The sequence below is a fragment of the Phoca vitulina genome, unplaced genomic scaffold (assembly GCF_004348235.1).
Source record: "Phoca vitulina isolate PV1807 unplaced genomic scaffold, GSC_HSeal_1.0 scaffold83, whole genome shotgun sequence".
In the NCBI taxonomy this organism is placed as follows: domain Eukaryota; kingdom Metazoa; phylum Chordata; class Mammalia; order Carnivora; family Phocidae; genus Phoca; species Phoca vitulina.
The window spans coordinates 1,590,028-1,611,079 of NW_022589786.1; the positions used below are offsets into that span (position 1 = coordinate 1,590,028).

At 40.6% G+C, this 21,052-nt stretch overlaps 1 protein-coding gene across 1 annotated transcript; it reads right to left on the reverse strand.

Moving 5' to 3' along the window:
* Positions 1 to 11,650: 11,650 nt before the first annotated feature.
* On the reverse strand, positions 11,651 to 20,476 carry ESM1 (endothelial cell specific molecule 1). The gene is made up of 3 exons (XM_032395325.1): positions 19,797 to 20,476; positions 16,312 to 16,464; positions 11,651 to 13,179 (listed from the first exon to the last, which is right to left on the reverse strand). The coding sequence occupies exons 1-3, from the start codon at positions 20,095 to 20,097 to the stop codon at positions 13,082 to 13,084; spliced, it is 552 nt and encodes a 183-aa protein (XP_032251216.1). The 5' UTR covers positions 20,098 to 20,476; the 3' UTR covers positions 11,651 to 13,081.
* Between the last annotated feature and the right edge of the window lie 576 nt (positions 20,477 to 21,052).

Sequence of the window (21,052 nt, forward strand, 5' to 3'; positions counted from 1 at the left end):
AAGAGAGACTTTGCTATATGCAATTTTCCCTGATGAAGCAAGCTGCCTTAAAACTAAACATTTAACGAATACTTACTGAGTCCCTACTAGATGCCAAGTGCTATGTACTTCCTAGAGATAAGTAGTGAATAAAAACAATGAGATGCAATGTGTATCTTCATGGAGCTTATAATCTCATGAAAAGACCTGGTGTGTGCCTAACTGATAGCTAATTGTAGCTGCTGCCGATGCCCGCAGAGATACTGGTTGGTATCAGACAGGAACTTAGCCAAGTCTAGGAATCCAGGGAATGTTTCCCTAAAAAGTGGACAATTGCATTGAAATTTGAAGAATGACTAAGAGTTAACTCAGCAGAGGATGGGAGTCGGGGACATTATGGGCGAGAGAACAAGATGCCTTAAAGCCAGTGTGATTAGAGAGAGCTGGACAATCACATTGGCAAATAACTCGGGTCTCTGATCCCAAACCTAAAAATGTATCAGTGGAGTTTCAGGCACTTTGCTAGACCGGGAGAAATTTGAGGACAGGTAACAATTCTGGTGTCTTTAAATTGTGTTATATGGGCAGCGAATTATGCAGTATGCTCATGGATCTATCCACATACACACATCCTCCCTGGACTCAGTCTTTTTATTCTCAACCATCTTGAGCAATGAGATGAATCACTACAGCCCCAAGGATCAAAGTCTAATTCAAGACTTTTAAGGTAGAATAATAGAAAAGGGTCTCAGAGGTCAATCAGTGAAGCCCCTCATTTTACAGATGAGGAGACTGTGGCTCAGAGAGATCGAGTTACCTGCTGAATGTCATACCCCTAGTTAGTTGCGCAACCAGGACCAGATTCACGTCCTTGGCACCTAAGTGTTTCTTTCTCTTAAGGCCAGGTGCTGCAATATGCTTCCCAGAACTCATCTATTTGGTTGTCTCAATGCCAACTGTGTGAGGCATGTTTTAACCCACTGCCCCACCCATACCCTCTTACTAGAGACTTGCTCCTGGCTCCAGTCCTTCAGATCCTAAATTCATTTAGTAGCATGTAAACTATTCCCCATCTCACCTGCAGGCATAACTCATTGCAACTGTGGAAGATTCTTCCATTAACACTCCCAACCCTGGCCTGGTCACTCAGACTATCCCACCAAGGCACCTCCTGGGACTTTTCTGCTATAGTTAATTGGGGAATTTCTGGAGTTGCTTCATTAAATGGACAAGCCCAGACCCCCTGCTCCTGAGAGATGGGGAGGGAGATAGAATCCTGACGATGTAAATTTAGCCCCTGGATTAAGCCAAGCCTGAAGCTAGCAAGACCCACTTTCTGGGCTTCCCAGTTAGAAGAGCCAAAGAGCTATGATAGATACATTTTTTTTTTTTTTAATAAAAATGTGAACTGATTGGCCTGTGACCAAGCAGAATTCTTCTCTCACAAATTTGTACTAATATACCCAGAGACTGTCCTATAGTCAACCAGAGTATTGGAGCTCTAGAAATAAAAAAAGTTTATGTAGGGCGAGGATAGGAATTACTGCCCAAACATGGCAATGACTTATGCAAGCCAAAGTCAGAGAGCAGTCACAACAGGGCCAGACTGCCTGAGTTTGAGACCCAGTTCTGCCCATACTAGCTGTGTGATCCTGGGCAAGCTACTCTACCTTGCTATGCCTCAGTGTACTCAATTGAAAAATGGGTATAAAGGTAGTACTGGCCTCATGGGTTGTTGTGAAGACTACACAAATTAATACATGAAAAGCTCTTAGAACATGGCTTGTGCAGAATAAACATGCAGCAAGTGTTAACCACTACCAGTATTATGTTATGGTTAACCAGAAGAGGCCAATTGACAGAAAAGAGAGTGGACCAGGTATAAAGAGTCAAACAAGATTAGGAACAAAGTCACAAGAATACTGACCACAGAGGGAGAGAGAGGAGTTGTCTCTACTCCAGATGCCTTCTCAATTCCCATAGGGCCAGCCTCCTTTACAAGATTTCTACATCCTTAAAATAACACTCCCCCTTTTTTTTAACATGAGCCCTTTTGATTGGATTTGTTTCTTGTAATCAGACAAGCCTAAACCAAAACATAGACTTTGCAGAGCACAGTGCAGGCCAGACCAGATGGCCCTTCCCTGTCTGACACCATCCACTGCTCCCGGGGCATCTCGTTTCTGTGTGCTCTCTCTGCTGAAACCCATCTTATTTCTCGAAATGCAACTCAGAAGCAAATGCTTCTCCTGGCAGGCACCAGCATTGTCTCAACTATGTAGACATCTACAGGAACTAACCAGGAAGCCCTGGTCCAGTGATGTGTGGGAGTTCAAGAGGGAATCCTTTTAATTTCCACCTTTGAAGAGCAGGTATATCATTTCCTTTGCTGGGATCAGGCAGCCAGGATTGCCATGCGAATCCAAAGTGTTTCTAACACTCTCTTTGCGAAGTTCTATTCATAGAAAACCTTGGCCCGGCTCCAGGTCTGTGTCACATTGTTTGTGTGGAATGAGGATGTGCTCTGCTTTTTCAGAATAACAAGCCCATGTTTTTGAGTCATTACAGGAAAAACTTTTCCCACAGCGCAATGAGTGGAGTTCACTTCATCGCAGTCAAGGTGTGTCAAGACACAGAAAATGTCCTCAAAGAAGAAACCTCAAAGCCACTCACATTCCAGCCCCCTTGTCCATCAGGAGACAGCTAAACAGGCTGTCTGAGAAGGTTTCGCCCAGTGCCCTTGGATGATTTCTTCCCAGCGCCGCTGGCTCCCTCTTTCCCTTTTCTCCTTACTTCAAAACACTTAAAAACTCCATGAGGGCAGCACTCAAGGGAAAGAAAGCAGGCTGGAAGAGGTGAGAACATCTGGTGCAGCTTTTCCCATCTGAGTGTTCACCCATGGAACAGTCAAAATTCACGTTTATCCTGAATTTCACAATTTCAGAATTACAGCCCTGACGTACCAGTGCAGCTCCAGCCTATCAAGATGGAAGCATATAAATCTAGCAATAACCTCCCCATCTATTAAAACCTCCGCACCTCTGAAAACGGAGTATTAAGCTTGCTAGAATAGGAACAAATAAACATAGTTCATGGGACATAATTGACATATAACATTATATTGGTGTCATGTTTCCATACATGATGACATGATCACCACAGTAACGCTGGTTAACATCCATCACCATACCTAGTTACAAGTTTATTTTTCTTGTGATGAGAACTTTTAAAATCTACTCTCTTAGCAACTTTCAAAGATGCAATACAGTGTTATTAGCTAAAGTCACTGTGCTGTGTGTTTATCCCTATGACTTATTTCTTTATAACTAGAAGTTTATCCATCTGACCACCTTCATCCTTTATATTATATGAATATAATATATTTATATATTTATAATATATATAATATACTTATATATGTTATGTTTATATATCCATTATACCTTTTGCCCACTTTCCACCTCCACCTCTGGCAATCACCAATCTGTTCTCTGTATCGGTGAGCTTGGTTTTTTGTTTTTGTTTTGTTTTTTAAATTCCACAAATAAGTGAGATCATTTAGTATTTGTCTTTCTCTGTCTGACTTATTTCACTTAGTATAATGTCTTCAAGATCCATCCATGCCATCCATGTTGTTATAAACGGCAAAATTTTCTTTTTTTATGACTGAATAATATTCTAATGTGAGTGTGTGTGTGTGTGTATCACAATTTCTTTATCTAGTCATCCATCCAGGAACTGGAAAACAACTTAGGTTGTTTTCATGTCTTGGCTACTGTGGATAATGCTGCAGTGTACCCAGGAGTCCATATATCTTTTTGAGTTAGTGTTTTCATTTTCTTTGGATAAATGCCCAGAAGTAGAATGCTGGGTCCATACATTCCTTATTGCCTGACAAATAACTACACAAATAAAAGAAGGCGACGCTGACCAGAGGAGGTACTTTACAATGAGCGACAATGATCACAGGTAGGGTTAAGAGGAACTTTGCACCTCCCAGCCCCCAGTGATCATCTCACTGGGGTGTGGACACCTCCTCTAATCACTGCCTTCCTGCAGGTGTCAGAGCTGTCCTGACTTGGCCCTTGCTGGCCTAGCTAGCTGCACTCCACCTGCAAAAAGTAGGTGTGCTGGTCCCCCAATGATGCAGTCTTGGCCTTTATTGTTACTTTGGGGTATCACGGCCCCCATGCAGACTCAGAGATGGAGAGAGAGCGTGTTCCAGGGCCTCAGAGACAAGAGGATGGTAGCCACCCTGAGCACATTTCCTGAGTGGTAGCTTTTTGAGGTTTGTTTTTTTTTTTTTTTTGCTTTTTGAGGTTTTAATAGGTGTCATGTTGATCTGATTGTTGTCAAGACAATGAGAAAAGACAGTCAAGGAAGCAGCATGGAAATGCTGATCAAACTATCACTGATTACCTTTTCGAACATCTACTTTGTCCTAATTTCAGATTTACAGAAAAAAATGAAGAGAAAAAATTCCCACTTACCCTTCATCCAGATTCCCCAAATGTTCACATTCTCTCTCTCAATATGTGTACATGTATGTTTTTCCTGTTTGAGCATACATTGCAGCCATTTGGGTAGGATTGAAGGGAAGAAGGTTTTTAAAAGTAATACTTCAAGATGAAGAACAAAAACTCATTGATGTTAAATAACTGGATTTTTAAAAAGACAATTTTGCCTTAAAGCGATTGTGGATAATAATGTTTTTGTCTTTGATATCAAAGTCATTTGAGAAAAAAAATAAGAAATCATTGCTCAGACTATAGCATAGGTAAAGAGAGCTGTCAAATTGTGATGATTTCCTGTCACCGACACCATAGCCCTTGCCCCCTTCCTGGACCCATCTGAACCTTAGCCATGCCTCTGCTCCATCCAACACGAAGCTTCAACCAACCTGCAAAAATGCTTGAGTAACACATTCGGTGCTTCTCCCAAAAGCACCAATGGCACAAATGACCTCCAGGGGGCCCCTATTTCCTAAATCCCCAAGACCACGGAGTGAGCTTCTTGGTTCTCTGTGGTACTCCTTCCTGCCCAAATTTTACTCCTACTTGTTTCTTGTTAATCTTATGCAACTTGTTTTTCACCAAAATGGCACTGCCCAAACTGATCAACATCTTACTGGCCAGACTGGGCTCTGAACAGCTTTGGCTACATCCAAAAATGAAATCCAACTACAAAGGAAGAATGTTTGTCACAACTGAGCTATTCATTACAGTGGGCGATAAGGTCAGAGGATAACATCCCAAAAAAAGGAGTTTCAGAGAGGCTTGGAAGGATCGAGAAGCACTGGGATATGAACAAAATGACTGTGGCTCTTTGTCCCAGCAGCACCCCAGTGTAATGTCTATTTGCTCCTGGCACCTGCACCTCCGCAGCTGCCCTGCATCCTCCAAACCAATGGATTCAGCAGGTGTATTGTTGTCCCATTTTTCGAGGTACCCCCATCCTACAAATACATTACATTTATGTTGAAGTTGGCCAAAGTCAGTTTTTCCACTGTTTTGTTTTGTGTTGCTTTCAACCAAAGAATCAGAAGCTATGACACCCGATTGAATTGGGCACCTGTGTGTTTCAGTTCTGTCTGTCCCATCTGCACAGGGCTCTTTAAAGATGGGGACCACACCTTCTCATCTGCTCACCCTGCTTCCGTTGACCTGTGCAGAGTGAATGCTCCTCCAAGCAGACTGTCTAGCTGCTCATAGGTAAAGTGAAAGAGCCCTGTAGTACACTTACTGGATCTTCTTCTCATTTTGTAAACTGGATTTTGCTTTTGTATAAATCTAACAAAAATGAGTCCATTTTCCAGTCCCTCTGGTGTTCGAGGCCATGAAACAATTTCAGGAAAATGGTATTCAAAATCCACTGATCTCCGGTCTCGGATGCCTCCATAGCTCCGATTCATTAAATAACTAGAGAGTCAACCATGATCCTGGGTTTCCAAGGTTGTTTTCAAACCAAGAACTCAGCTGCTGCCAAGACTAGCAGGGGTTTCTGAGCTGGCCAACATTCCTTGAGTTTCCTTTGAGAGGTGAAAAAAAAAAAGGCCGCTTAAAATGCATTATATAAGAAAGAAAGGTATGATCAAGTTAAGGGGAAACTACAAAGGAAGCGGGCCAAGTCCCAAAATAAAAGGCAGGAATAGAAAACTAAAAATAACACACAGGGAAGCGTACCACATCTGTAGGGCTCCCTTGCATTCTCCTGGAGCATTGTACCTTTTTTTTTCAGGAGCATGCTAATAATTGTTTGGAGATTTAAATAGAACACTATTATTTGTTCTTTAAAAATAGTCACTTCTTTTGTAGAATTGTGAGAGAGTTTCAAATGATATTGATCGAATTTCACTCATTTGTTATTTACCTTTTACGGGCATCTTCAAGCGTGTTAAGGAGTCAGCCAATTTTCTTCACTCTCTATTTATCCATCTTTAATGGAGCATTTAAAATATTTGAAATATTTCAGTCGTGTTGCAATTAATGGACATTTGAAATACAAAGAAAATAAAATTGGCTTATATGACAATACTTTAAATTGTCTGCCGTTTCTTGGAAAACTTAGTACGTGCCAGGCACAGTGATAGGATAAAATGGCATACAGAGAACATGTGCAAAGGTTCTTACAACTTTGCCCCTGAGCCATTACCCAAACTTTTTGCAGAGGACCCTAAGGGGCGGCATGTATAAATAACAAACCCAAGTCAATAACTAGTGAATATTGCAATGAGTTAATCCTGGCTCCCTTTGACTCAAAAACTCTAGGGTCCTTCCACACTACTTGAGATAATCAAAAATATTTTTCAAATAGGCTAACTATGCATAGTTAACACAGATCCACCAATAGGAATTCATTGTTCACTTTCTCACTTTTGCTTACTTTTAAAGGCTTACGATTGAATTTATATTTAAATTCTGAAAATGCATAGTACACACGGCATGACTAAGATAGGTGCCATTCCTCCTGGTTATAAGGTTTGTCTTCTACCATTCAGTTAGCTGTCAGATTAGTACGGCAATTACATTTTTGCCTTAAGAGAAATATGTTATGATAGATTTGAAGAAAATGAAGCTTTATGCCAGGGAAGTGCCTATGGAGACGTCGTTTACAATGTTTGTTTAATAATCACTTCCAAGTTGTAAATTCCTGTTTTCTCTAGACACAACAAAAACAGGAAATATTTACCAACTTCACAGGTGTCAGGAAATACTCTAAAAACTCTGGTGGCCTAACCACCAGCTTAAGCAGATAGCATTTCTGTGCATAGGTGCTGTAGGTATATTGTAATTTGAACTGTGTGCTTTACGATCCAGAGACCTTCATCGACACTTACTAAGGATTGACTGGCTTTGCTTCTGTTGGACCAAAGACTTTTTTTTCCAGAAGAGAAGTATAATGTGCTAATGTGCTTTGTAGCCTTTCTAGGATTTACAAGAAAATTACAGTTCTCAACATTTACTTGGTTTGAAATCTTATTTCTATATCTAACCAAGTGCCAAAATGACAAAGTACACCTCAAAACTACTGAAATATAAGATTATGTTCTTTAGCCACCATATATGCAATAAACCACGAATTCATTTTCACTTGCTTGAATTTGCTGCAGTTTACCTTTCCAAAAGTGGAGAGAGCTTTATTCTTTTTCCCAGTTATAAAACTAATGGCAAAGATTTCAGAATATAGCTGAAAATATAAAGAATAAGGTAAGCATCCCTATTAATAGCTACATTTATATCCACTTACATATTTTTTCACAAAGATGAGATTATTCCTATGGCATCATGGCATGCTTTTTTCCATCTACCATACAGTACAAGTGCTCTTAGGCAAGCTGCCCTTTCTCATCTCAGTGAGATCACCATGCGTCCCCCTTCTCTCCCGATACCATTCCACTATCGATGTGTCCATGGTGTACTGGCAAGGAGGCAGGCACTCGGGCCTCCCTGGGGGATGCACCTGCACACTTGCATTTCTGCCAGTTGAAATCAGAGCTCGGAGTCTGTTACATTTGTTCTTGAATCTGTTAGTGCCAGTTATCACTGTTGCAAAACTGAATTAAATATTCATTGTAGACCAATAAGCTAGAAACACAAAAAGAGGATTGTTTCTGTGAAGACTAAAGGAAATGTTTCAGGGAAACCTGATAAAGCTATCACTTCAAAAATAGCTGCTTTCACACTGGGGAGAGGGACTCATGAAAATCTAGTAGTCGGCGCCCTGGTTGCATTTCGGCAGCCACACTCCCCGACCGACTCCCGGCCCTGATGACACTGTCACCTTCTGCTTTGGAGTGAACGCGATCTGTCAGTCACTCTAAGCACACTTCATCACTTGCAATGGCTAGAGCGTAGTCAGTTCTTGGCTACACTGTCATTTCCTTAACAAATATGCTACCATTGGCCTTTTCAGATTGCTTACGGTTTTTTGATAGTATAAAAACATTGCCACTGTTTTTTGTATACACATTTTCATGCACGCAAAAATTATTTCCTTAGAATTAATTCATAAAAATAGAATTTTTGTATGAAAGACGTATACTTTTTAAGACTTCATATATATACAGATGGATATATGGATATATATTTTTTAACTATGTGGTAGGTAAACTACAGATTTGAATGTTTTCATTTAAAAAAATTGAATGGCTAAAAGTGATACAGTGATAAGTAGTTTTCACCACCATACACAAGACTTTATCACCAAATTTATTTGGGTCTGGTGTTTTCATCTGTGAAAGAAAAGGTTTAGACTAGAATTCTTTGGGCCCCTCTCCTCAACTCCAATATTTTGGCTTTCTATGTACTCCTATGTTTTCTAGAGGGCTAGAAAATGTATAGACACATCTACTCTGTGAGAGTTATGTCACAAGAATCTATATAAATGGAATTGTATAACCTGGATTAATACAAACACATCAGACTCTATCATTGCTTCCAAATGGATTCTCCCTAATCTTGGAGGAACAGAAAGAAACAAATACTCTCCTAGGATCTAGGTGCTCTCCTCTTTAGTTGCAGGCTAACTGCCCTTCCGTCCTTCCCAGATGACCTTCTAGAAAAGTGCTCACCTGCCATGCAGTTTTCAGCACCCTTCATTCAGGCTTCCACCCTGACCTCTCCATGGATACTGCTCTCCTGTGGTCACCGCGGGCCTCCTGAGGACTCTTTAGCTCTGCCTGATCTCTCCATGACACATGGCACCCCCGGTCACTCTTCTTGAATGTCTTTCTTCCTATGAGACCACAGACCCCTTGACCATTTCCTAATTCTCTGGTTCTTCCATCTCCAGCCTCCTCTGATGGTTTTCTATTTGTCCCTGACAAGTCCCCACGATTTAAAGTTTCTCTGATGTTTTTCAACCCTTGCAGTTGCTTAAATAGTTAAGTATCTTTAAAAAACAAAAATAAGTTGAATGAACCAACTGGTTAAGAAGTATTGTAGTGCATTCTTTCATAAGGTCAGCAATGACTGGTTTTGATCACTCCTTAGTTTATCTCCTTTCTAGGCAAGTCTAGATCTCCCTTTAACAGTGATTCTCCAAGCACAGTCCCTGGACCAGCAGCATCTGCATCGTCTGGGAACTTGTTAAAATGGAAAATCCTTGGGCCTCATCTCAGACATACCAAATCAGCAATTTGTGTTTTAACAAGGCCGCCAGATAATTCTAATGCATAATAAACTTAGAGAGTCGCTGGTCTATGACATGCACCCTTTTAAAGCCAGGCCTTAGTTTAATGATTAACCCCAACTCTGGGTGATCAGAAGTAATCAATTTTCCCTCCAAGTATCTGTGTGATGTTGAGTTATATCTACAGATCCTTTACTCCAAGGGACCTCGGGATAAAGGAAAAGAATAAAATATGGAATGGAAACAATAGTCCTCCCCAATTGCTTTTCACCGAAAATGACAACTCAATCTGGCTACCACTAAAATTACTTTACACTTCTCGTTACTATGGGTGATATCCCCACTACCTATTGGAGAAGCACTCCCTGTTTCTGTTGCCCTGGACAACCCTATTTGTCAGATTCACTGACTCTCACATATACTCCCACTTTTTTCAATCTCCTCAGGTCCCGATAGGCAGGATAAGTAGCCACTGGGGAGGTGGGAGTTGTCAAGTAGAAGGGATGAGAGGCCATCTGCTCTATCTGCTCTGCTGGTGACAGGCCTGTCACCTGCTTTGTTCATTCATACATTCATTCATTCCTTTCTTCATTTGTTCCTCCAGACATCTACTCACCCATCCATTCACCCATCTTTTTTCCCAAACATCCTTCTATCCAACTATCTACCCATCCAACCTTTCATTCATCCACTCATCCATCCATCCACTCATCCATCCATCCATCCACCCATCCATCCATTAATCCATGCATTCCAGAATCTTTGTTTTGTGGAACATGTGCCAGCTTGGTTTCTCTTCAATATCAAATGAGGTCGCGCCTCACTGGAGACCACTGACATACAGCATTTTCTTTTACTTCTCCTGTGTTTCCCGGGATAGCCGTAGGGGTGCAGGAAAAAAAAAAAAAATCTCAGAACTTCTATTCATATTTATTTTTTATCCCTTAAAAATTTCTACTTTGAGTATATGTTTTATAATGAACATAGTGCATTAATCCTATGCTATATATACAGTTTAAAATTGCATGCTCAAAGATATTGCAATCAAAAAGTGCAAAATCCAAAGATTTTGGATTTGCTGCTTTGAAGAATAGAGTCAGAAGGCTACAGAGCAATTTGGGATAGACAGGGACTAGCATTTGCTGTGAAAGGCACAAGGAGGTCCCAGGACCAGGAAGCTGGACAGCTCGAAAACATGCCCGCACCTGAGAGCAGATGAGCCCACCTTTGTTCGATTGTATTGCCCATGGTCTCCCATGCTGTAGAGCATGCGCAGAGGCAAGTCCTGCCCTGGCCCAGTTCATGTTCCACTGTCCACCCTTCCCCACGGGGACATTTGGGCTGCGGCCTATACTTTAGGCCAAATCAGGGGATCTTTAAGTAACCTTACTCTCTGACGGCATGTCCTGAACCTCACTGCACGCTGGTAGAAGTAAAGATTTTTCAGTGCGTTGTTTTAATTTAGTAGTAATATGAGTATCTTACATTGATATAAATTTTTATCTCATTCACATCCAGTTTCTTCCATCTTAAAAAAGGAAAAAGATTAAATCAGGCAAATTGAAGTTTTTACTAATACAATTTTTTTTTTAGCATTGTGTCAGTTCATGTAAATGTTTTCCCAATTTGCCCATCATAAGGCTGAATGAACCGATCCTGTTCTTGGATCTGATGCTGTCAAGCTGCAAAACTGAATGCTACTCTCTTCTTCTATAGGCACCGAAAAGGTTGTCTTTGCCTATGTCTTGTAAAGTGTAAGCACCTTCAAACAGTAACAGAAGGGTTCTTTTGTTTTTGCCTCTATAGAATGGGTTAATATATAGGAACCTACTTTTCTGGAAGCTGTAAGGCATGAGGAGACCAAAAATGTGAGGCAAAGAAATAAATATTCTAGCCTCATGTTTTAACAGAAAATGCTTACCTATAGCAGCAAAGTCAGTTGAGAAGCCTGCCTTTAATATGCATACAAGAGTTCTTGTTCATTGGATGAATCTTTTAAATAACTTAATGATTTAACAAAGTCAGGAACGGACTCGAAACAGCGGTCTTATTTTTTTAATTGAACAATCATAAACTTTGCCTTTTAAAACATATCCTAACAGCTTATTCAGCTTACATTCAAAGACCCTCCCCCACACACATTCACAACTCTGTTGGCAAACTTTGAGAATAAAATATAGGTAAATAGTGAAATAACTCTTAAATAATCTTCGCTCCAAATAAAATACTTCTGCAAATATTTCCTAACAAAATCTAGTACAACAGTCCTGTTTGTGCTAAGGTCCTCCCAAGTGTACTCATAATTCCACTTATCAACCAACTTTAAAGGAAAGAAAAATAAGAAAATGAACAATATTTTAAAGTTGACGTTTCCTACTGAAAATTGACTCTTTTCCAAACCTCCTAAAAAAGTATTTTCTACTTTAAATCTGAAATTCATCTAAGTCACTGCACTTACTTTTAAATAAATTTCTTCTGTTGCTCATTTTCTGACATTTTATAAATCCATAATGACTAATTTTTTTATAGGTTTTTCTTATGCTTATTATTATTAATATTGCTATAATTATTAATAATAAATTTACCATGCCTCAGGTGTTTGGAAACCTTATAGAGTTACACTTTTATTCTACCCATTTTAACAAACAGTATTTTGTTCATCTTCTCAAGGTGATAAGTATGGGTATGGAGGATGACTGATACTAATATAATTGTTTACAAAATTATATAAATATTTACCTTCACACCTCCTCCAAGTGGACAAAATACTTCCTAGCTCTCTTAATCTGGGGTGGCATTCTTTAAAACCATTTATGAGAGTGTATGTTTGCCCTCTGCCCCAGAATCATCCTTCAGATAAGGTAACCTGGGCATGATGAGTAGCAGCCCTTTGAAACCTGCCTCAGTTCAAGGCTGCTACTCAACCTCCCACAAGCTTGAAACATCCCACTTCCTTCAGGGATTGTTTTGTTTTGACTTTTCCCAAGTAAATAAAAAGCACAACTAAATTCTATTGATGCTACCACAAGGAAGACCTAAATGTCATACTTCCCCACCCTGCCCCCACCTTCTCTTACTCCTAACTCTCCCTCCATCCTGTATCCCAACATCAATGTACACCAAGTCACGGACGTGTGGACTCACTCTGGTCTTCAGCTTTGGCTAGCTCTCTCTTTGGCTGATCTGCATCCACATTAAGATTATCTAAATTGCTTTTTCAGTTCTTCAGTATTACTATAAACACATATTTAACAAATCTATATGCATTCAAATACTTAACAAATATCTAAGAGTGTTCAGTCATATGCATTTTATGGATTGTTAGTAGCCTACTTTTTTTTTTCCGGACCCACACACTTGGCCTCCCAATATCACATGTCCATATGCTATAATCTAGACAGTTCCTAAAATGTTGGCTGTGTGTTGAATGATCGTTAAAATAAGAGTCTTCTCTCAGAAATCCCACCCAGGATCAGCGAGGATTTAACCATTTCATTACAGGAGAGCGGGCATTCTCTTTTACAAGTTCTTCTCTCACAGAATTGCCGTCTCCAGATGCCATGTCATGCTCTGAAATTAGAAGGAATACAAATCATGTCCAGATGTTTATAACTCTAAGATGAAGAACAGTTTTATCTTACTTTTATATGACAAGGGATGTACAATAAAATCTTTAATAGATTCAAAGAGTCTGTGCTCACTGTATTCACCCACTCTCTGCCGATCGGCACCTCCCATCCACGTCAGCACCCCCTGAATGATTTCTCTTCATATACCTATCATCACTGGACATTATCTTATACATGCATTTGTCTTTGTGTGTGTGTGTGTGTTTATTATCTCACTCCACCACTAGAATATCAGCTCCAAAAAGGCAGGGGCTTTGTTTTGTTCACGGCTACTACAGTGCCTGGAACATAGTAGGTGCTTAATAAATACTTATGGAATGAGCAAATGTAAAAAATAGATCTCTAAGTAAGATTTTCATACTATCTGGTATGGAAGAGGAATTAGCTTATTGTGTGGCTCCAGAAGGCAGATGGCAGATCAAAGGACAGAACTTTTATAAAGATAGCTCTTGTTCTGCATAAAAGTTTATAGTATTTAGAATTTTCCAAAGTGAAATTTGTCTGCTTCTAAGAGCAGTGAGGTATGTTTGCGTCAACAGTGCATGTCTTAATATGGAATGCTGTATGGTTAGTGCAGACTGGCGGATGAATGTGCGCAAAGTAATCAAATAGTCCAGATCTTACTGTCCCCACCCCCCCTTAAAAAAAGTCACTTGCAAATTCCCAGGCCTAGAAAATGGAAATCTCACAATAACAACAACAACAACAACAACAAATGGAAATAGGAAGGCAGGAAGCCCACTTGCCAAGAATATAATAGCCAATAGGAAGAAAACTAGAGAAGATAAGCTCATGTAATCAGGGTATGGAAGGGACCTCAAGAAGTCCCTGTGCGGATGAACCTTGGAATCACTAACAAAGGCTTTGTAAACAGATGTGAAATCCATTGCAGGACTGAGCCCCAAGCCCCCTCCTATAACAGTGGCACATGCGCCCTGGCAAGTCCAGCAGAGACAGGGCACCACTGAGCAGAGGAGTTCCTGCACAGCCTCTCAGAGGCCTTTAGGACATTCTGCTCTCCAGCCTGAACCGGACTAAGGTTTACCAACATTACACTAGTAATCATCTTTTGCTCCCCTTTAGCTAATGAAAGCAAACACCTTAGGTCAGAAAATGCTTTCCCCATCAATTTCTAGTAAGAATCTTGATACCTAATTTGGGTATAGAAATATTTTTTTTGTGTAACCCCTAATGTAACTTCCAGCCAGCAAAATATCTGTGGCCAAGGCATCTATATAGTAGTCAAGATATCTGCAAAATCTGCATGCAAATGACAGAGGGTGACAGGCTCGAGGGAAAGAGACGGCACAAAAGTCCAGTGAAGAAGAGGACGTGTGGCTGGGTGTGCAGTGGGAGGGATGGGCGTTCCCTTCCTGAGGATTATTCCAAAGGAGCTCTCATGGCCTCCCAAACATTCATCCCAAACACCAGATTCACAAGGGATTCACTTCTCTCTGGGTGGGAAAGGCTTATGTGCAACCATAAACGAATGAAGAGGAATAACAAAAGTGGCTCTTCAAAGTGCTCTGTAGCCTGCGGTTTTAAGAAAGCAAAATGAGACAAAAGAAGATGCAAGTGTTTGAGACGGCTACCTGTACTAAGACAATAGGTTTCAAACTTGTACTGAAGTAATCAAAACATTCAAAAAATGTGTAGGTCTCAGAAAGTAGATTGATGGTTACCAGGGGCTGCGGGGTGGGTTATGAGGAATGGGGGCAACTGCTTAATGGATAGTAGGGTTTTATTTTGAGCTGGTGAGAATGTTCTAGAACTGGACTGAAATGGCAGCTATGCAGCTTTGTTAATGTACTAACTGCCACTGAGCTGTTCACTTCATAATGGTTAATTTTATGTTATGTAAATTTCACCTCACTATGAAATTTTTTTTTTTAGGACTTAAAACTCAATCTTTTACCATTTCGCTTTTCAAGGACTATGGGACAAGTCAAAAGTACTTAAAATATTAATGATGATCTCAATTTCCAGATCAAATATTCACAAAGATATTTACCTAATAGCTTTAAAAGGGGGGGAGGTTCATTTTAAATTAATGTTTAAGGGCATAGCCACACTTCGACATAAAAATTCACTTAAAAGTACAGTATTTCCTCTTCCTCTTAAAGTACTTAATTGTATCCATGTGTAAGAAGGAGGTAAAGCTGGGTAATAAGTACATTTGCCAAATATTTCAAATCTTAGTTAACTCGAAGAGCAAAAACCCAGAAACAAAAACTAAATAAAATGGACTTGGATTGTCAACTATTTATATCTAAGGTGGGGGGACTGGACAGTTTGTTGATATTAGTGGTTTCTATGGCTACATGTTGTTTTAAATGAGCTACTTTCAATTTAGTGAAGCTTTACTATACTGGTCATTTATTCCACAAGATAACCAAATATGTCCATAACACTCTCTTATATGTTGTATTTCTCACATTTTAACAACCTGGATACGAAATACACATGCATGAACAAGCATCATGTGACTATTACTACAGTTTCATTCAAAGGCTTAGAGATAATTCCCAAATTTCAATCACAGTTACTATCTCTTATCCTCTCCAAAATCCATAAAAATGCATGTTTGGAAATATTCCATTTAAATACTCCCATTTTGTTAAAAAAAAGAAGAAGAAATGTTCTATATTTTCTATCTTGGCTCTTAAGCCTTATCCGATAAATTCCTGAGTGTATTTTTTCTACATGAACTTGAGAGAGAAGTAGCTTAGTCTAGTACGTATATAAAACAGATCACTGAAGAATTTGAAGAACTTTGTATATCTTGGTTATTTTCTTATTACAGGTGTTTTGGTAATCAATCATATTTATTCTCCATAAAACTGGGTGAACTTTATGGAAAAATGTATAACCTCCCAAATTATTACTGAAATCTTAAAAAAAAAAAAAAAAAGCAACAGCAACCCAAACTCAACCACCACCCCTTTCCCCTGAGTAAAATAAAGAACAAAATCACTAGAACCAATGCTTTATTCTTGTTCATCTATATCTCTTAAGTTATTCAAATTGAAAATGAGGTTATTTTTCCAGTGTTTACACTGAAATCAATTTTTACCTGTGTGAGAAACAAATCTCCTGTTGGAAGACTTGGCCACTGAATATTGGAAGAAGGGAAATTTCAGACACTTGCCGGTCACTCTGTCACATATGCCCGACTGACAGCTGCAGGTCTCCCGGCATTCCATCCCGAAGGTGCCGTAGGGGCAGTCTGAGGACAAAGGGAAGGTTTAGAGAGGGAGCCGCTCCTTGGGCACAAGCCCCCGGTCTCACAGCCCCTGTGCACAGAGCCTCCAGATTCTGAACAAGCCTCACGAATCTTGACTGTCAGATAAAAATCCAATTCTTAAAAAACCCCAAGCTTTGGAAGTTGAAACCTTCAGTCACACATGTGAAATCGCACAGTAAGACCAGATCCTGGACACCTCCGCTGTCGTGGCCTGCCGTGAAGTTTAGTTGAAGGCAGCTACACATAACCAACATCCTTGACCAGCCTTAATTCTGTTCCCTTTCTGCTTAGATACCAATAGACAGGTAGGTTCTCATAGTTTCCTTAGACAGCTCCCGTGACAGCTCAGTGAGGTGGGCAATTGAACAGACACATGCATCAGCTTCTCAAAGAGCTTAAAGGATGTGATGCTGCCTTTGAATCCACTGTGTTCACAATGTACTATTTTAAATGTATAGGAAAGGGCTTCATCCACACTAGCCAGGGGCTGAGAGGGGTATCACGCCTGCTCTCCATGAAGTGATCCATCCTCAGTCCGCTCCGGCTCTGATCAACTACCTTCGCTGTTGAAATGGCAGCACAATTTACCTAACTCCCCCGGATGTCAGGAGGATTTACTAGTAAAACCTTCTGCAAATCTGAGATGCAACATGCTAAGAAGAACAAGAGAGCTGAGAATTTACCTGTATACCTCCGCAAATCTGGAAGCGTTTAGAGCTTCAGTGTGTTCATGCTTAGACTAAAACACGCAATACTGAGAAGAGGACAAACCCATTTATTACAAATGCAAGGTCTTTATGACATAAACTGCATCTCCATTGACGACCCAGTCTTTTTTTTTTTTTTTGATGACCCAGTCTTTACCAACCAAGCAAAATAGATGCAGAATATTTATTCTCTTGGCATGAGAATATTCTCATAAGTGTACAAACACACATGGGGAAAGAAACAAGTAGTGAAGCAGCTGAGCCCTTGGCAATCTAATATTCCACAGAATGATCAAGGTAGATGTTAATGAAATTTATTTTTTGGAAGAGATTTAGGATTCTTCTTACCATTACTCTTCAGATTACAGAGGCATCTGGTTTTATTTTTTTAATTGTTTTTAAAGATTTTATTTATTTATTTGACAGAGAGAGACACAGCGAGAGAGGGAACACAAGCAGGGGGAGTGGGAGAGGGAGAAGCAGGCTTCCCGTGGAGCAGGGAGGCCGATGACGGGGGCTTGATCCCAGGACCCTGGGACCATGACCTGAGCCGAAGGCAGACGCTTAACGACTGAGCCACCCAGGCGCCCCAGAGCCTGGTTTTAAACATTAGCCTCTCGCTGGGAAAGACCGTCCTTAAAAAGGATCCTAAAAAGCCTCTTGCAGAAAAGCGTACAGGATTGGGATTTGACTGTGTATCTAGTGATATCGAAAACTAAAACTTGAGCCACGTTCTTAGTTACACTTCTACTGCAACCCCCAGTGTATTGAATAGCGCTGGGTGAATAGCAGGTGTTCAGTAAATACGTGTTGGCTGGCTGACTGTTAACTCGGCAGTATAATGCCAAACATCTGAATATTTAGAAAACATCTGGATGTGCAGCTAAAGTATACAGTTTTCCTATGAGTGCTCTGTGAAAAAGCTGAAGGAGGGAGTTTGCCTACAGCAAAATTCAATGTCTCTGTGTAGACATGGTGAGGTTCACACAGGGTCACTATTTCCAGCAGAGAGAAAAATATTCGAAGCTAGACTCGCTTGTAATATGAAGCGTGCCAAAAAGAACAATTTTAAATACATTTTAAAAATCTATCCCATTAACAGCTACCTCAGTCATTCAGTAGAATGTTGAACTGCTAAAGATCCCAGATGCCTTGTAATGCTTCTTTACCCATATATGACAGTGCATTTACAATCACATTTGCAGAGGAGATTTTTATGCCAAGAGAAAAAGCAATCCACTGCGTATACTTGCTATATCATAAGTATGATTGTATTAACCACTTCCTCCCTAATTTCCTTATGTGAAATCCTGTAATTTACAGAAAATATAGATCCTAGTCAGCTTAAATGTTTGTGAATGTTCACCAAAAAAAGGTTCCTCAATATTCTACCTTTCATTGGTTATAAACAAAAATAAACTGAGCAAAAAATAAGATTCTCCTAATAGTCCAAGCATTTATTTCCTAATCTTTAGTATACATTGTAGATTAAAAGGTAAATTAATTTATAAAATATTTGTCTAAAAGGTAGGTGAATTAATGAGGCTGTCTCAGTGGTGGATGATTATCATTCCTAAAAGCATACAACTGTATTAAATACATAGAAGATAAGAATGAAATAAGAAAGAAAATATAAGAAATAAATTTCCCAGTCCCTTTAATCGTTCTAAAAGCTTCTTTTTATTACAAAACTGATGAATGGGGCTATAGCATATGTGTTTCATCTTGATAATAGCTTTTAATGATGAGATCATGAGGTATCCATTTATAGAGTATCTTAAAATCACCATTCTTTTGATTCTAAACATTTTAAACTACAGTCACTAAGTCTGAAATAAATTCTACAACTGTGCAACTACATTGTTTAGCTATGATTTCAAACTAATGACATTTTTCTTTAAGTCTGTAAACTCTCATTCTTTACAGACTTCCCATTTTTATTTTTCTTTACTTGTCTTAAACCATCTGCTATTTTTCTAGTTGACCAAACACCTTTATAAAGTGGAATGGGGTTTGTTTTATACTTCAAGGTACCCTCTTTCAAGAATGTGAGTCATTCTGTTAGATGGCTTAAGCCCACCCTATTTCACAAAGTGCATTAGTGTTCATCAGAAATATTTGATCTTGAGAGATGCCCTCCAACCCGTGGACCCTTTCAAGATCAAAGAATCACTAAGCCCGGGGCTAGACACCCCTAGAGGTTATCTAGTGCAGACCGCTGTAATCACTGTGTTGTAGAAGAGAGAGCACCTAAACCATCCAAACAGATTACCTGTCAAGTTCCTAAAGTTTTCCAGAAAGGGAGGTCCCACAATTTTTCATTGCAACATTTTTCTTAAATCTCCTACACATAAGGAGTGAAATGCAGTACTGCTTTCTGTGCTTTCCTGCACACTGGCTTCAGCTGCTGTTTTGCAGAGTTCTACTTCTCTCTCTCTCTCCCGGTGACAACACCTGTGCGGGGCCTTGTCCCTAAGCCACCTGCATTTTCCCTCTTGTCCTTCGCAGCAAAGCCTCCGCACCTCCCACGCTGGCTAAAAGCCCTCAGTGTGCTTCCACCCCCACCCCCCCGGGGGGGGCGGGGAGAAGCAAGGGGTCACCCTTTACCTTTGCAGATACCGAACTCGTCACCAAAGTCATCCTCCTCACTGTAAAACTGACACCTGAGCCCCGGGCCGCACTTGACGCCGTCCATGGCCGACACGGTGCGGTAGCAGGTCTCGCCCAGCCCCGCGGCGCACACCCGGCAGCAGCCGCAGTCGTCCAGCACTGTCCGCTTGCAGCGCAGGCTGCTTTTGCACTGGGCGCTGTCGCAGCGCTCGGGGCAGTCCACCGCATACTTGGCGCTCCAGGCGACCGCCAGGTGCGCAGGGACCAGGAGCGTGGCCAGCAGCAAGAGGCTCTTCATGTTTCCCCGAGGGCTCTGGCTCGGCTTCCCGCGGGCGGCGTGGTCTTTGCTGGCGGGAAGCAGCTGTCCAAAGTGGTAGCTGAGCCTCTGCCTACACGTTTATGAGTTTTATACACTGGGTTGCCCGCATGCTTCCCCGTCATCAATTTCCTCAACCCAGCAGCAGCGCTGTCCTCTTGCCAGGCTCTCTTGTTTTAGTTTATGAAATCCAGGATGAAGGCTGGATTAACACGCCGCTGCCATCCAGGAATTGAAAAGCCCAAGCTGATGTCATCTGTTATGTTTAGATGGTTGTTTTGCATGAGCACTGAGAAACTCGCTCACATCCGTCTCAAGGGCTCAAGGACGTCTGTGAAGGGGGAATAAAGAAGGTTGCATACCCTCCTTCAGGACAGGAATTGGTCTGACACCGGTATCACTTGGGCTGTGGCTTTGTCTCGGAGCCTCTGTAGTGGGGAGGAAAATGATATCCACGTGAATCATCAGGACGAAAGAAGCTCCTTTCAACAAAATAAATAAACATTTGGTATTTCCCCTCAATAAATAGCTATGAGATCATTTGGAAGAAGAAAGGGTTATATTGTGCCTTTTCAATACTTAGAAGAAAGAAAATATTTTGAAAGGGATTTTTTAAGGACCCCTCTCTTCCTTCCTCCCACCCCTCCCCTCAAATGTTATCTCTAAAACAATTCATAGCACATGTATCTAAGTTTATCGTGGATGGAGCTGTATTTCTAGATAGACGTGGAACTGAGAATTTTCTTTAAAATCAATACGAAACCCACAAAAGAGGTAAGAAGCTGCTGGCACTGTTTCTGAGTTACTCAGTTCTGGAAAAACTTATCAGTTGGACTTCTTCTGATCCAAAACTCCCTGGGGAGAGGGCTCATCCATCACCGAGTCTGCCTGTCCAATGACTGAGCCCATTCGGAGCTCTTCCCCTCACTCCTGGCAT